Raw genomic sequence first — 15,894 nt, 5'->3', positions numbered from 1 at the left:
TCACATTTGAGCATTTTCACGGCCACTCGCATCGTGGATTGCGAATGGCTCAGGCCATGGGCCGTTGCCTCCACCACTCGGCCAAAGGCTCCGGATCCGAGAGTGCGCCCTGCAGCAAAACACCAGGGAGATGCAGATTTCAGCTGCAACGGCAACCCTCAGAGGGCCAGACAGGAGGGGCCCACAAGGCAGCTGCTCAGAAAATGTGAGTCCCTTTACTGGAAAGACAGCAACACTGCACACCCACAGCTATTGCAGCAGGGAGTGGCGGTAGCTGGGAGTTATGATGTCTGTGCCAGGCTGATTTCCGCCTGGCTGGGAAGCACGTTAATAAAGAGGAAAAGCCTGCGGCTCCTTTCCCAAACAGAACTGTAGCTATTCCAGATGTGGTCACCAGGGGTAGCACTGTTTGACAATTCCATACCCGCAGAGGTTCGTTCTCAGAGATGCTTTATTCTGCCTGGTTTCCTTCTGACAGTTCAGCAAGCATTTTGACCAGGGCCTGGATGTATCAGCCCTGAGATTTCTAATGGGTCCTGTCCCCCACTCTCTGTTCCCCCATGCATGTCAGCACCAGGCCTACCAAAAATTCCTGAGCCCAAGGAAAGTCCTGGATGTTTCTACCCTACCCATATGCCCCCTGCTCTCCGACCCGGTCCTGCTCTCCCAGTCCCACAAGCGGTTGTGAAGGGTTTCGAGCTCCTCAGGTAAAGGGCTGTAGGACAATGGGGAATGCTCACATTGTTATTCCCACAATGGAGGCGGTTCTTCAATGCTGAACGTGGGTTCATGGAGGGTCCCATACGTGCTAGTGTGCTCCCCTCCTCTGGGGCTGCCTCCGGTGCCGGGAGCACAGCCAACATCACCCTGATGCTGCCCGAGAGGCTAGGCCTGCAGTGATGAGCTGAATTCCTGTCTCTGATCTGCACAGCAGTGCCCCTGGTCCAGGTGGAGCGGAGAGAGAAGCATGGCCTAGAGGCAGGGCCACCGGACCTGACAGCCCTGCTGAATGTGCCTCACTTTCCCACCCCAAAGCAGGCAGTAGCCCCGTGAATTCCCCTAAATGCTCTAAGGAACACAGGCTCTGGGAGCGATCTGGATGTGCTTCCCATGCCCCATCTCTCAGTGCTAAGAGCGTCGGTGGATTGGTGACACACATCCCATGAAAGCGCATCTGTCGCACGCCTCCTGCACAGCTGGCCCTGGCCACAGGCCCACCCTCTGGTACTGGAGGCTTGCTCTCCCTCTGTGGGGTCATGGATTTGTGCCCCATTCTTTTACATCCCTTCCACTGAGCATCCCACAGTGATTCCTGCTGAGCACACGGTACCTAGCACTAGCTTGTCCCTGGAGAGCTCCCAGCTGCAGTCGTAGGGGAGCTGCATCGGATCCACATAGATGTACTCGTGTCCATCAGAGCTGACCGACTCAATCACCTTCCAGCGGATTTCATAGCGAGGCTTCTGGAGAGGGGGAAGGGAGGGGAGAAGAGGGAGCTGAGAAAGGGGCTGTGCTGGGAGGTGTCCCCTGCAGACAGTGACCCTGCACCCTTTGCCTCCCGCAGCCTCTGCAGGGAGACGTCCCAGCTGTGCAGTCACAGTTGCTCTCGCACGGACACTCCTCGCACGTTATGGCCAGAGGGAAGGTCTGCTGCTGCCCGTCACACCAGAGAGCTCACGGTGGCTGCCCAAGCCCGGTGGCACACATGCCAGCTTCCTCCAGGCCCTGGGAGTGCTGAACCCCTGCTCTCTGCCTCAGGCCCCGCCCTCGCCTGACTCCTTCCCCCAAACTCCCCCCACCTCTACCTCACCTTTTCCCACTCAGATGCTGCCCCCACCCCACCCCTTCTCCCAAGCACCCATCCCTGCCCCGCCTCTTCCCGCCTAGTTCCGCCCCCACCCCCAACCATCCCTGCTCCTCCCTCCTCCCCCCCAACGCCTCCTGCACACTGATCCCTGCGAACAGGAGGCACTGGGAAAGAGGGTGAGGAGTTGATCGGCAGGGCTGCCAGCGGATGGGAGGCACTGGGGTGAGGAGGGAGCTGGCTGCCTGTGGGTGCTAAGCACCCACTAATTTTTTTCCATGGGTGCCAGCCCTGGAGCACCCACAGAGTTGGTGTCTGTGCCTGGTGGGTTCCAGCCCTGCACCAAGGAGTTAGAAGAGGGATCTATTCGCCAGCTGCCCATCACAGCCCGGCCAGGCCCTCTCAGTGCATGTAATCAAAGGGAGGAGACCTCCCAAAGAGGGAGATGGTGCTCGCCCTGACCTTCAGCCACAGGACGACGAGGATCACCAGGAAGATGAAAGCAAGCACCACCACCAAGGCCAGGATGGCTGAGATGATGATCACCTTAAAGGGCAAGCCTACAACAAGAACCACATGGAAAACAATCAGATGCCTCCAGCCCCACGTGGCCTGGGGAGCTCAGGGCAGCCACTCGGAGAAACTAGCCAAGAGCGCCTCATCTGAAATGCCCCACTCTGAGACCTCGCCCTATCTTGTCCCATAAGTCCTGCTCCCCCCTTCCTCTCCAAACCTTCCCGGATGACTTCACCCCCCGGCAGCCAGTGCTGGGCCTGGGGCACATCTTGGTTCTTTTGGACCATCCCTTGGAAACAGACAGAAAGTGATCCTTAGCCAGGCATTTGTGGTGTCCCTTGGCTGGCTTTACCCAGCCCTTATTCCCATGAGAAGTGTTCACTGATCCAGAGCAGCCAGGGATGACCCTGCTGAGGGCTCACCTGGGATGCCCAGAGAAGACCCTCTCCCTTCTCTGCTGGACTCAGGGTAACTCTGGACGATTATTCCCTGTCCCTAGAACTAACCTCCTGAAGGGGTCCTGGAAAGAGGCACAAACACATGGGTAGGGGGGCGCCTCTCCATCAGGGTGTGGTGGGAAGGAATTAGTGGTGATGCTCCAGCCCCTTTGCTGCAGGAGAGCTCCCCAGGGCCCAGAGGCTTTTGGAGGAGATTTGTATGGAGCCATGGGTGTGTACGGAGCCATGGGTAATAGGAGGCAGCAGTCTCGCCCTTGGTGGGAGCTGGCCCGGCTGACCTGTTCGCCTAGAGCATAGGTTCTTTTTCAGTGGCCTGGTCTCAGCCCTCTTACAGCCTATAAATGTGTGTATGTGGCTCCCCATAATGCCTGCAACCTGGATAACAAGCTGCTAACATGAATGCTGGTGAAATACACTAAGGGTGATGCCCGCTTGCTATCTGTTTGTGCAAACACCCTGCTCTCCCTTCGCACTGATTCCATGGGGTCTGGCTCTGGCACATCCACCCCCTCCTGGTTTCTACACTAATGTTACTGCTCGGTGTCAGGACAGAGGACATTACAACTGGATTGTGCAAAGAAAGGGATACGTAAACTTTATCCTTCGGACACAGACTCCAAAGCAGGAGGCAGGAGCCCTGCAGGAAGAAAAGCCGGGAGAGGGAGGGGAGGAACAGGGATATTTTATCCACATAGGCAAAGCATGCACATACCAGACACTGAAGTTGCCTCATGCAGGTAGCACAGACTGTTGGTCACATCCAATGGGCACCAAGGCCTCCAGCTACGCTGCTCCATAAAGAAGCCTCTTCTGCTTGAGCTAAAGGTGCAGGCTGCAGACACTAGGGGCAGCATAGTCCCCTGGCCTGGGCTAAGCTTCGACCCCATGGCACACAGACCTGCACACGTGGGACAGAGCGGGTGCCAGCCAACTCACCATGTGGGACCAGGGTGATGTCCTGAAAGTTATTGCCCAGGAGGTTCTGCACAGAGCATCTGATAAGCAGCGGTTCGTCCACCCTGCGGAGCTGCAGCATGCTGTTCACTCTGTAAACCTTCAGAGTCTCATGGTACATGGAGCTGGTCTTCAGGTTGATCTCCTCTGAGCTGTTCTCCAGGACCCTGGTGGGCTGCTCCTTGGTGCCGCACCTTCCAGTTGAAAAAGCCACACATGGGAGACAATCCTGGCTGCATGATGCTGCAGGATGCTGTATTATAGCTGTTATATCTCAGCTCTTCTTGACCCTCCCTGTGCCCTGCAAATGATGGGATAACAGCTCTTCCTCCAGTGAGCTTCCCTGCCCCGCTGACTTCCCTGTTGCTTTGTCTCTACTAGAACTGCCAGCACAGATCCCTTTGCTTGGTCTCTTGCATCATCACTGATTAGCTGAGGGGGACTCAAAGAAAACAAAACTGGGAAATTCAGGACCGGTGTGGACAAGCTGTGCCAGTCTGCGGAAATAGGCCAAAGGTCAGCCCCTAAAGGATCTGATTCACATGTGCTGCGCCTACTGCCTACCACGTTGGCCAACAGCTTCCCGTCTCTGTCCATATTCACCTGTTGTTTCTTGTCTTTCACGTAGACTGAAAGCTCTCTTGGGCAGGGGCTGTATTTTTGTTCTGTGTCTGTAGCCCTAATGCACTGGGTTTCCCATCTGTGGCTGGCACTGCTAGGCACTAGGTAATTCAAATAATAACTGAGGTGAAAAACCCAAGATCCGTCTCCTTTACCCCACTGGCAGAGATCTAAACCCCTTCAGGGCTGAGATTATGGAGCACTAACTAGACACACAAGTGCATCAATTACTCAGTAAATTCAGTCCCAATTTTTCCCAACAGGAGACACAGTAAGCGAGGGTAGGAGGTCTGAGCACGGGGCAAGAAATGCCCAGAGATGCCCAGTTCCCAGTTTCTCACAGCAGGAAGTGCTACAGGGCCTAGTCCAGGAGCTTTGGGTGAGAGGACACCCCCAACTGTCAGTCCCATCCTCGCCCAGCAAGAGGTGCTTTATACACTTTTCCATTCCTGCGCCGGGTCGCCAGGCCCCCTCACCCTTTGATGTCGCTGCAGGTGAACCACATGAGCTCCGGCTGGGGCATCCCTTCAGTGAAGCACGTGACCGTCTGCTCCCCACTGCTGGCATTGCTGTTCTCCTTCAGCAACAACACGTTGGCGGGCACTGGGAAGGAAGAAGAGAGAGTCAGCCATTTGCTTTGCCGGCGGGAGGGGAGCAACCGTCATGAAACGTGGGTGACAGCTGATCTCACTGGCAGGAGGAAAGCCCCCCTATTGGAGCCATGTGAGATCCCACTGTGTGTTTGGAGAGAGACTGCCTGGGGGCAGGAACCCATCCATGCTAGAGAACATGAATGAAGTAAGTAGCCACCCTGCAGAGGGCCCAGGAGGGGCCTGGGCTGGTGGTCATGTACACAGCAACAGTGCCTTCAGCAACAGCTATACAATTTTAGGGCCCCCAGCTGCTGGAATGGAGAATGAGGGTTTCCCCTCCCTTGAATTCCTGCTGGAGGCAGAGGTTGAGCCGGGGCGGTGTGGGCAGTAGGTTTCCCTCCCAGACTGCCCTGTTAGCTGGTGGGGGACTGGCAGGGAAATCTTCAACACCTCAGATGGGCTGAGATTTCAGGGGCAAATTTAGACCCAGTGTAAGTGGGGTCAACTCCACTCTGCTGTATCTGCTAGACCAACACCCACTTCACGACGAGCCCCCAAGTCACGCCGCACTGTGAATGCCTAAGGAGGGTCAACAGGTTTCCAGCAACATCTTTTTTTGAAAAAAGGCTTTTTGAGCAAAATGAAAATATGTTTTGCTAAAACACTTTGCGGGAGTTTTGAAAACTGGAAAATTTGACTGGAAATGGGTTTTTGAAAACTACAAATCTTTTGGGGTTCTGGTGTTTTTTATAGAGACACAAATAAAAAAATCCTGGAAAATTAAAAAACAAACCCCAAACCTCCATAACTTTTCTCCCACAAAATTTCCAGCAAAAAACAACTGGCATTTTTTGGCCGTTTTTAGGCAGGAACATACACAGACAGTATATACTGCCACCTGATGAACCAAATGTGAAGCATTCACCTGCCTTTGATTGTTGTGCACATATGGTGATAGTATTGCTTAGTTTCAATTGGCAACAGAGCCAATCCTGTTCCCTGGCTAATGCGGAGCCTAGTTCTGCTTCCTGCGGCAAATCCATCTGAGACATTTAGAGTGAGGGCGTTGTCTGCTTCCGCCTGTTGTCCTGACACAAATGACCCAAAGAGGCTACTGTCAAAGCAGCCGGGTCTTTGTGTCCTGCTGTGAACTGTGGAGGGAGCTGCTAGGACCCTCTCTAACCCAGTGTGTTTCAAAGGCCGGTGGTGCTGCCTACTCACCGTTAATTTGCAGGTAGAAGGACATCTCCTGCGTGTCATCCTCATGGGATGCCCGGACGGTGTAGAATCCCCCTTCTTTCTGCTTCACTCGCACCAGGGTCAGAGTGGTTTGGTACCTGGAGGGAAAAGGATCCCAGAGTAGTGAAGATGGGAAGACAGTCCCTGCTGCCCAAGGGGCATGCTGGGGTGAGTTGCTCCCATCCAGCCAAACCCTGAAGTTTGCACAGAAATCGCACAGCAAACGGTCGAGTCAGGATCAATGTGGAGGATCCTCCACCACATAGATGGCTAGTTCTGGCTGGGCACCGAGAATTCCGGTCCCCCTGCTCCACTCAGGATGGGAGCAGTTGTATCACGGGGCTTTAGGGGGAGCTGTGTCCCACTCACAGGGACCGCCTCACCTGTTTTCCGACAGATTCTTGCTGGCGATGGCGAATTCACTGCTGTTCCCCACCCTCAGGGTCTCGTTGTCCTTCAGCCACAGGATGGTTGGCTGTGGATAGGCCTCGATCTGCACCTGGATGGTGCGACTCTTGTGCACCTCGGCAAACTCAACATTGTTCAGACCAGTGTGGAACCTCACAAAGCCACGCTCTGCAGAGGGTTCAGAGAGGGGCAGGGTCAGCACCCCCATTCCAGGGCCTGCTCCCAGGAAAGGAGAGGGAGCAGGGAGGCTGAGGGGAGACAGAGAGAAGGGTGGGAGAGAGTGGGGTTGCCAACTTTCTACTCACACAAAACCGAACACTCTTGCCCTGTCCCCATCCCACCCAACCTCTGAGGCCCCGCCCATGCCCCAGCCCTCCTTTGAGGCCACCCCTCCCCCTGTCGCTCACTCTCCCCACCCTCACTCACTCATTTTCACTGTGCTGGCTCAGGGGGCTGGGGTGAGGGAGGGGGTGAGGGCTGGGGGTGCGGGCTCTGGGGTGGGGCCAGGGATGAGGGGCTTGGGGTGCAGGAGGGGGCTCCAGATGAGGGATGGACCTGAGAGGTATGGAGTATGAGAGGGGGCTCCAGGCAGAGGCAGGGGGTTGGGGGCATGGGGGGCTGTGAGGGCTCCATCTGGGAGTGCAGGCTCTGGGGTGGGGCTGGGGATGAGGGGTTTGGGGTGCAGGAAGGTGCTCCAGGCTGGGACTGAGGGGTTCGGCAGGCAGGAGGGGTGATCAGGGCTGAGGCAGGGATTTGAGGTGCGGGGGAGGCTCAGGGGTGCAGGCTCAGGGTGGTGATTACCTCGAGCAGCTCCCGGACGCAGCAGCATGTTCTCTCTCCGGCTTCTATGCGGAGGCATGGCCAGGCGGCTCTGTACGCTGCCCTGTCTGCAGGCGCCACCTCTGCAGCTCCCATTGGCCATGGTTCCCAGCCAATGGGAGCTGCGGGGGTGGTGCTTGGGGTGGGGCAGCATGCAGAGCACCCTGGCTTCCCCTACGTGTAGGAGCTGGAAGGGGGACATGACGCTGCTTCCTGGGAACCTCAGGACATGGAGGCTAGCAGGGAGCCTGCCAGCCCTGCTGTGCAGTGGCACCAACTGGACAGTCAACAGCCCGGTCAGTGGTGCTGACTGGAGCCGCCAGGATCCCTTTTTGACCAGGAGTTCTGATCCAAAACCAGACACCTAGTCACCCTAGGGGGCGGATCTGGCTACTTGCCACATGGATACACATCTGTCTCTGTTAAGGGTAGAGATGGCCCAATGCCCCTGAAATCTCAGGGCAATTTGATCTGGATCAAATTGGAGGATGGGCCTTCCAGGGTCTGTGAGGGGTGCTCTGGAGACGGAGGGCTTCTAGAAAGCTAGCAAAGCTCACAGCAGGGGAGGAGTTTGTTATTCTGAAGGGGAAGGTTTCACTCAATAAAATCCAGTTAAAGATGAGAGGAATTACACACACAGCGACACTAGGCGAGTGCGTTTAGCTGAGTCAGCTCCTGTATCCAAGGGAGGCTGCAGCAGAGTTCCAGCCATATCTCAAGGGGCCTCAGAGCTCCCAGGCCCAGCATGGATGAATAGCTCATTGTCTCTTGCCCATGGCTATAAGCAAGATGCTGGGGTTCTCCTATATGTGGGAGCAAGTGGGGATGATTCTAGGCCTCTTGTGGAGGGTGGGGGGTGAGTGACTTTCTGAGAGCAGGGGTTGCCAGGGCCATGTGGAAGAGGAATGAATCCAGGTGTGTGTGGCTTGGGGAGAGAGAGGTTGGAGGGCTAGCTGTGTCCAGAGCTAGCTGGCCCCAAGAGTGTGGCAACGCACCGATCACGTTGACCTCAATGTCCTTCTTGTCTGTATTCTGGTGGTAGACCTCAGAGACATGGCACATGTAGGTGCCGGCGTCCTCCAGCTCTGCGTTCTGGATGGTCACCGTGGAGCGGATGTCATGGCTGGATCCAGGCAAGAAGTCCGTCACAGGCTCCACCGCCTTACCGGCCTGCGCAGGGGAGAGAGGAGACCCCCGCCCCGCGAGATCAGCAATGATGAGACCGCCAGACCAGGCAAGGAGAGGAACTGCCAGGCCGGTTACAGAGCGCGGGCTGCAGCACTTACCTCCTGGCGAGGGTAAAACCAGCTGAAATCGACCACTTCGTTGCCGCTCACAGTGCACATCACGGTGATGTTCTCGCCTCGCCTCACCACAGCCTGCACTGCGCTGATGGAAACATTGAGGGACGAGACTAAAGAGGAGGGAGTGAAACAGCAGGGGGGTGAATCAATGCTTGGGAGAGCCAAACCCTAGGCAAGTGGCATGCTGGGACCACTGCCTCCCATCATTGTCTCATGGCTTCCTTGTTCCCCATCTGTCTGCATCCACCTGGTGTCTCTTGTCTTTTACTCAGCCTGTAAGCTCTCTGGGGCAAAGACGGCCATGTACCGCCTAGCGTTACAGGGCTCTGGCCACTAGGCTTTACTGCAAATACAAATGAACAGGGATTACAATCTCAGCTGAGTTCAATGGCAGAATGTCCCAGACTCTGACCAGCACTCTGGAGTCGGGCAGGGACATGATCTTAAAGAGATCCTGGGGAGCCCAGGGACCTCTGGGGAGCCAGGAGAATTCTGTAGGGGGAGGCAAAGAGGAAGCCATGTTCTCGATGGAATCCAGCGTGGCTCTGACATGTTCCACCTTGTGCCCACTTTACCGCCCTGTGAGAACGTTCCCTTCCCCAGGAGCTGGAGCTGGAGGGAAGGAGTGCATGGGCCCACGCTGAGCACTACGCCTGCCATCAGAGCTTGTCATTAGGAATGGCTCAGGGCGGGAAGGACAGGGGTCTGCAGTCCTGAGAGGAGAGCCTGTTCCTCTCCCTGGGGGTGCTGCTGGAGCGCTGTGGCAGAAACTCAGGACTGAGCGAGCCCAGAGGCCTGGATTCTGCTTTTATTTACCATGGTACATGCTCATTATGGCAAAGCCAGTGGAGAGCCACTGAGGTGAACGAGGACAAAATGTAGCCCATAGAAAGCAGCGCCCGAATCTCTCCAGCAGGGCCGCAGACTTCTAGCAGACTGTGCACTGGGAACTCCCCAAGGGGCAGCATCAGCCTCACCCAGGGATGAGCCAGATGCTTTCAGAGCCCTGGGACCATGGTGCTAGGCTGAGGCAGGGAGTCTGTATTTAGCCTTAAAAAGGGAGGCATCAACCCAGAAAACCGGGAGGACTCGGTGTGGAGCAGCACATGGTGGCGCCGCCCCACACACCAAGCCACAGCTCCCTTGGAGGAGAACAGACGTGCTCATGAGACAGAGGAGTGACAAAGGAGGAAAGAAAGGGCATAACACTCCAGCCAACAATGACATCTCCTCCAAGACCACCCTGCCACTTCTGTGAGGAAATCAGCAGGGCAAGAATTGGGGTCCTCGGCCACTTCAAAATTCACCAATGACCCCCCTCGGCAGACACCATCCTCGCATCGAGGGATAGCCAAAGGAGATATTTAGCCTGGGGAGAGGCTGAAGCTGCCCTTAGACCAGAGGTGGGCAAACTACAGCCCAGGGGCCACATCTGGCCTGCGGGACCCTCCTGCCCAGCCCCCGAGCTCCTGCCCCAGGAGGCTACCCCCATCCCTCCCCCGCTGACCCCCTCCCCCGCAGCCTCAGCTCGCTCGCCCCGCCATCGGCGCAGTGCTCTGGGCGGCAGGGCTGCGAGCTCCTGGGGCAGTGCATCTGCAGAGTCAGGCCTGACCCGGTCTCTGTGCTGCGCGGTGGCGTCGGTGGTGGCAGCAGCATGGCCTGGCTCCAGCCAGGCAGCACAGCTGTAGCGCCACCAGCCACTGGTGCTCCAGGCAGCGCGGTAACGGGGCAGGGAGCAGGGAGGGTTGGATAGAGGACAGGGGAATTTGGGAGGTGGTCAGGGGATGGGAGTGTGGATGGGGGTGGGGCGGTCAGAGGGTGGTCAGAGGGGGGTTGAATGGGGGCAGGGATACCGGGGGGGGGGCAGTCAGGAAGGAGAGGAGGGGTTGGATGGGGCAGCAGGGGTTTTGGGGCGGTCAGGGGACAGGGAGTGGGGGGGTGGATGGGGCAGGGGTCCCGAGGGTGTATGTGGATGTGGGGGCAGGGACTGGGTTACGCACCCTCCCCTAACCAGCCCTTCATACAATTTCCAAAACCCAATGCGGCCCTCAGGCCAAAAAGTTTGGCTGCCCCTGCCTTAGACAGCCCAGCCCAGACCCCTCTGATCCATCCCACTGGCACAGACCTAAGAACTGGCTCACCCTGGATTCTGTAGACGTAATATGGGTCAGAGTCCACCTCCCGCTCGTCCAGCATTGCCCTGCAGATGTAGGTCTTGTCTTCGAAGAACCCCTTGAAGCCTTGTTGCCTGTCATAGCCTGCGGGAATTGGGTTCTCCACCTTCTTCTCATAGAGAGTCACCGTGGTCTGGGGGTCAGTCACGCGGCACGGGATGGTGGCCTCGCTGTAGCCGGTGATGAAGATGAATGATTCCTCGGAGCCTGAGGGGAGGAAGACGGTGGACGGGTCTGCAGAAGGGAAAGAGGGAAGGCAATCCAGTTACAAAAGACAGGAGAAGATCTTGCTTTTCAGTCCTGATTGCAACTGCCCACTAGCCACGGGATGGGACAGCACCTCTGCTTGGAGATGGATGTGTTGAATTCCAGGGACGTTTCTCTCCCGAAGCAGCTGGGGTTATTACTAGGGATACGTCCCATCGGGGGTGCGTACCTTGTTCTCCAAGATGCGAGTTTCATTCACTTTCTCTTTCCAATGATCTTCTCCCACCTGGGGCCCTTAACCTAGGGCCACTATACTTCTAACGGTCTGCACCAGGCCTCTGCACCAGGGGTGGGGGGGCTGCAGGGCCACTTCGATACAGATAGGAGACTCCAACCTCCCATGCATGTCGCTCATTCTCTTAGGTCCTGTCGTCCCCGCCAGCCCTACTGCAGAGCAGAGGAACCCCCCTCTACCATCTTCAAATTCAGCCCCATCCATCCACTGGCCTCCATCCCCCAGAGATGCACACAGAGAGGGGATGGGGGTGCTCTGTCCCCTACCTGGCACAAAGACATAGACGGCTTGTCTCTCCGGGTGCTTCTGGTTCTGGGATTGGTTGTAGGTGCAGACATACTCCCCCGTGTCAAGGCCTGTCACGTTCCAGAGCGTGAGCGTGCTGAAGAAGGTCCCGTCTCTCCACTCCGCCGTTGTGGCTATGGGCTGCGTGTCCCGTTCCCAGACCACCTCGGCCTCCCCGGAGCACGTCAGTGAGAAGCTGCTCAAGAGACTGAGGACAACTTCAGGGTCGCTGGGTGAAATGTGCAGCTTGCTGCTTCCAGACACGGCGGCTGGCAAACCTAGGAGAGGGCGCAGGGGGTAAACAAGAGGGGGGCAATGGAGCTGCTGAGCTCAATGGGGGCTGGATCAGGACCTAGAGCAGGAGTATTGGGTTTGTAAGGTTAAGTAACCTGTTGTCACCATTTGCTGAGATACATACAGCAACATGGGAGCTCCCTCTGCTGGCTTCACTGCAGCTGTTAATACACACACACGTTGGCTGCTGCCACCCAGCCTGGGGTTTTCAGAACCGACCAGGGGATTTAGACACACAACTCCTATTCATCTGATTGACAGCGTGTGTCAAAATCCTCTTGCTGGCTTCAGAACCACTGCCCCCCTCAACCATTCACGTTTTGAATGGAGCTCCCACATCGGCCAGCACACACCTGTCATATCTGCCATCAGCAATAACCATACCATCCAAATGTATACTTCCCTCTGGAGATCTCAAAGCTCATTACACTCTTTAATGCATTTAGCCTCCCAGCAACACTAGGAGGTAGGTACGTTTTATTATCCCCATTTACAGATGGGAAAACTAAGGCCCAGCATGAATAGAACCCAAGTCCTCTCAACCCCCAGTGTTGCGCTGTACCTTACTGACCACCTCCCATGTATACGAGGTAACAGTGCACCCCAAGGGGCTGTAGAGCTCAGTTTTCATGTGCAAATTCCGGATGAGAAGGTACAGCCAATGAGTGTGCAAACTGTCTGGGTGTGAGTCAGGCACCAGCCTTTGAAAACTTGGATGCTAAAAGTTTGCGCACTGAGCCAAATGCATCATCTAACAGCGTGATGCCTTTACACCTGCCCTCAGAGTCTTGGGTCAGGGGGGAGTCTTTTGGGGTGGACAGTGCTGTGAGACTCTGGCCAGGTAGCAGCCAGAGGGCCCCTCACAGCCTGCTGAGAGCCGGGCTTCCTATGAATCCCCTTGCTCTGGTCTATTTGTCCCAGAAATGCTGAGTCCAAGAGCTGCATTTATAGCCAACAGTGCACGCGCCACAGAAATGACCCTGGCTCTGCGGCAATTTTCCCCACTCCCTCCTCACTGAGGGTCTCAGATGCATATTCTGAAGGCCCAGAAGAGTCCCGTGTTAGCTGTGACAGTTGGACTGCTCGGGAGCTCCCTCCCCGTCGGCTTTGTTCCCACGGGGCCATGTGGGAAGAGACATGGAGGAGGTTGGACCATGTTGTTTAAAAAATAAAAAAGAGGAGCAAAAATAAACTTTCCAGGAAATCCTTTGGAAGCGATACAGAAGGCAACTTCTTCCTGAATTGCTTCCTGTGCCACTCCCCGTCAGCAATTCCTAGCTGCGCTCTTTGCTCAGACTTGTCCCTGCACATGTGTCCCTGGCGGAAGGAGCACCCTGGAACTGGAGGGCACACACAAGATTCCACCCAGTACCCTCCTGCCCAGGGCTCCTAAAGCATTGCGTTCCCACCGGCAGGCGGGGTGCAGCTGAGGTGAGGTCCCAGGCTGAGCTACAAGCACCTCACCGGCCCAGAGCAGTGAAGAGGGAGAACAATTTTTGAAGCCCAGTTTTTGCCCTATTGTGCATGTACCTCGGAGGGAAGATTCAGTGAGCCGGAGAGCCTGCAGCAAATGACTGTGGGGATACCTGCCTCATCCCCTGCATGCGATAGCAGCTGAGTCCTGACTCAGCTTCTAAGAATTGTTCAACCCTAGGCTGGCAGAGCACCCCAAAAACATGTGAGAGACACGCGTGTAGCCCCTGGAATCCTCCTCTTGACACAGCTCACATGCATCAAAGGCCCATAGGAGAAGGAAATTAGGCCCCAATTTGGGCCAGAAATGTGTGACACTGGCCCTTTAAATAGGGATGCTGGTGTGAGTGTTTGTCTACCTGTTCAGGGATGTGTGTGGATGTCTATGCATGGGATGGTGGGTGCAGAGGTGTGTGTGTTCATCCCAGCCCCACTGCCCCCTGTTGCCCCATTTATTCTGTCCCTGTAGCAGGAAGTGTCCTTGAGGAATTCACACGTTAGCAAAGAGTCATCCTCACACCCAGCCACACGCTCACCTGCGAGGAAGAGGAGGAACATCTTCAGAGATGGAAGCAGCATGGCGGGGTTCAGCTGCACTGCAGGCCACGTCCTATCCAAAGCAACCCAGAATTAGTGCAACGATACCAAGATCAGAAAGGACTCCTAACTACCCCCGCTCAGCCCCCAGACCAGCTCAGTGCAGTCCCCAGGGAGCAGGACCTTTTATTTCATGTTTCCAAGGGACTTGGATGATGACATTCCAGACTTGTGGAGTTTACTCCCCTTCTCAAGCTTCCTGGGGTCCCCCTCGCTGGGGCCCCTAACCCCAACATCTGCCCCCAGCCTCTTCTTGAGAACTATCAGGCCACAGGTGAATACACCAGGCAAAAGGACCTATCTTGTTATTCTGACATTACTTTGGCTGTTGATTCTCCTCTGCTGAAGGCTATCCCTGGGGCATTCTAGGTGACTCTTTCAAACACACAGACAGGGCCTTGGCCGTGAAACCACTAGGAGCAAACTGTACAGGGGCTGTGTCAGGGCATCCCTCGCTGGCAGCCAGCATGCCAAGAGTCTCATGTTTCCTTCCAATCTTCTGAGGCCACAGGCCATGGTCCAATGTGAATTTCTCTCTATCCCTCACTCTTTGCAGGCCTACCTAGTTTCCCTCGTTCTGGAGTCACTTAGAGGCTGATTCTAAAGCATCTCTTCTGAGCAGGGATTTTGCTGAGTGTTTCAGTGAAATGGGTTGCAGGGGAGGTTGCGGGGGAGACTAAGAGACCTAGGCTGAGGAACTGACAGACTAGTGAAGGGAGTGGGTGGTGGTCTGCCAGTGTTCGGGTGCCTGTTGTGTGTGTGTGTGTGTGTGTGTGTGTGTGTGTGTTTTTGTTTTGTTTCGTTTTTTGACTAGCAGGTTTTAGGTGGGAAGGCCATGACTGATACAGAGGCAGCAGTGAAAGATACAATGAGGATAACTGGATGTGGAAGCTACGGCATGTACATGATCCTGGAGGGAGTACCTGAAAAGAGTTTTGTCTGCATGAAGTGCCGCCTGATAGAGCTGATGGAAGAAAAGATCCGAGGACTGGAGATGCAGGTGGAAACTCTGGTCGAGTTTAGAAGGGAGTTCAAGCAGATGATGGAGCAAAGACATGAGGAGGCTGAAGGGATAAGCTCAGACTTGCAGATGGAAGCAGGACCTAAGAATTCTGAGGAGAGACGGCTGGGTGAGGAAAGTGGACGGTGGAAGCATGTGACTAAGAGAACCAGGCAGAGGAAAAGACGGGCCAGTGAAGGAGAAATAGAACTCAGGAACAGGTTTGCAGAGTTGGAAAATGAAGAAGTGGCACAGCAGGTGGTCGCTGAAGGAGAGAGGTCAAGGAAAAAGAGAAGAGCTGCTAGTCCTACAGGAAGAGGGGAGGAGTCAATGGAGACAACACCAAATATGAGCCCGAGGAGAATACAGGAAGGGTTGCAGAGGATTGCAAGGGCGAATAGCAATCTGGAGGACTTGCAGCCAGTGGGAGCAGGGGATAGACCGGAGAATCACACTGTCACCAGGAAAAGGCAGGTCTACGTGATTGGAGACTCCTTACTGGGAAGAATAGACAGGCCTGTAACTAGAGCTGATCCAGAGAACAGAAGGGTGTGCTGTCTGCCGGGTGCTAAGATACGGAATGTGGACCTGAGGCTGAAAAGGATCCTAATGGGAGCGGGGAAGAATCCGTTGATTGTCCTTCATGTGGGAACGAATGATACTGCTAGATTCTCGCTGGAACATATCAAGGGAGACTGTGCCAGACTGGGGAAGACGCTTAAGGAAATCGAGGCTCAGGTGATCTTCAGTAGGATTCTGCCGGTTCCTAGAGAAGGGCAACAAAGGTGCGACAAGATTATGGTGATCAACAGATGGCTCAGGCAGTGGTGCTATAAGGAGGGCTTTGGGATGT

At 55.6% G+C, this 15,894-nt stretch overlaps 1 protein-coding gene across 2 annotated transcripts in view; it reads right to left on the bottom strand.

The window, feature by feature from the left end:
* PDGFRB (platelet derived growth factor receptor beta) overlaps window positions 1-15,894 on the bottom strand; it is a 60,247-nt gene that overhangs the window by 16,568 nt on the left and 27,785 nt on the right. For both annotated transcript variants that reach the window (XM_030571726.1, XM_030571727.1), the window contains 12 exons: window positions 13,981-14,054; window positions 11,659-11,955; window positions 10,858-11,124; window positions 8,699-8,826; window positions 8,408-8,582; window positions 6,569-6,761; window positions 6,168-6,283; window positions 4,830-4,956; window positions 3,715-3,926; window positions 2,267-2,364; window positions 1,331-1,463; window positions 5-109 (listed from right to left, as the gene is read on the bottom strand). In XM_030571726.1, the coding sequence (XP_030427586.1) occupies window positions 5-109; window positions 1,331-1,463; window positions 2,267-2,364; window positions 3,715-3,926; window positions 4,830-4,956; window positions 6,168-6,283; window positions 6,569-6,761; window positions 8,408-8,582; window positions 8,699-8,826; window positions 10,858-11,124; window positions 11,659-11,955; window positions 13,981-14,054 (1,925 nt within the window). The remainder of the gene's footprint in view (window positions 1-4; window positions 110-1,330; window positions 1,464-2,266; window positions 2,365-3,714; window positions 3,927-4,829; window positions 4,957-6,167; window positions 6,284-6,568; window positions 6,762-8,407; window positions 8,583-8,698; window positions 8,827-10,857; window positions 11,125-11,658; window positions 11,956-13,980; window positions 14,055-15,894) is intronic.

The sequence above is a fragment of the Gopherus evgoodei genome, chromosome 8, assembly GCF_007399415.2.
Source record: "Gopherus evgoodei ecotype Sinaloan lineage chromosome 8, rGopEvg1_v1.p, whole genome shotgun sequence".
NCBI lineage: Eukaryota > Metazoa > Chordata > Testudines > Testudinidae > Gopherus > Gopherus evgoodei.
Note: the sequence above shows the minus strand (reverse complement) of the source record. Positions and strands in the feature narration are given on the sequence as shown.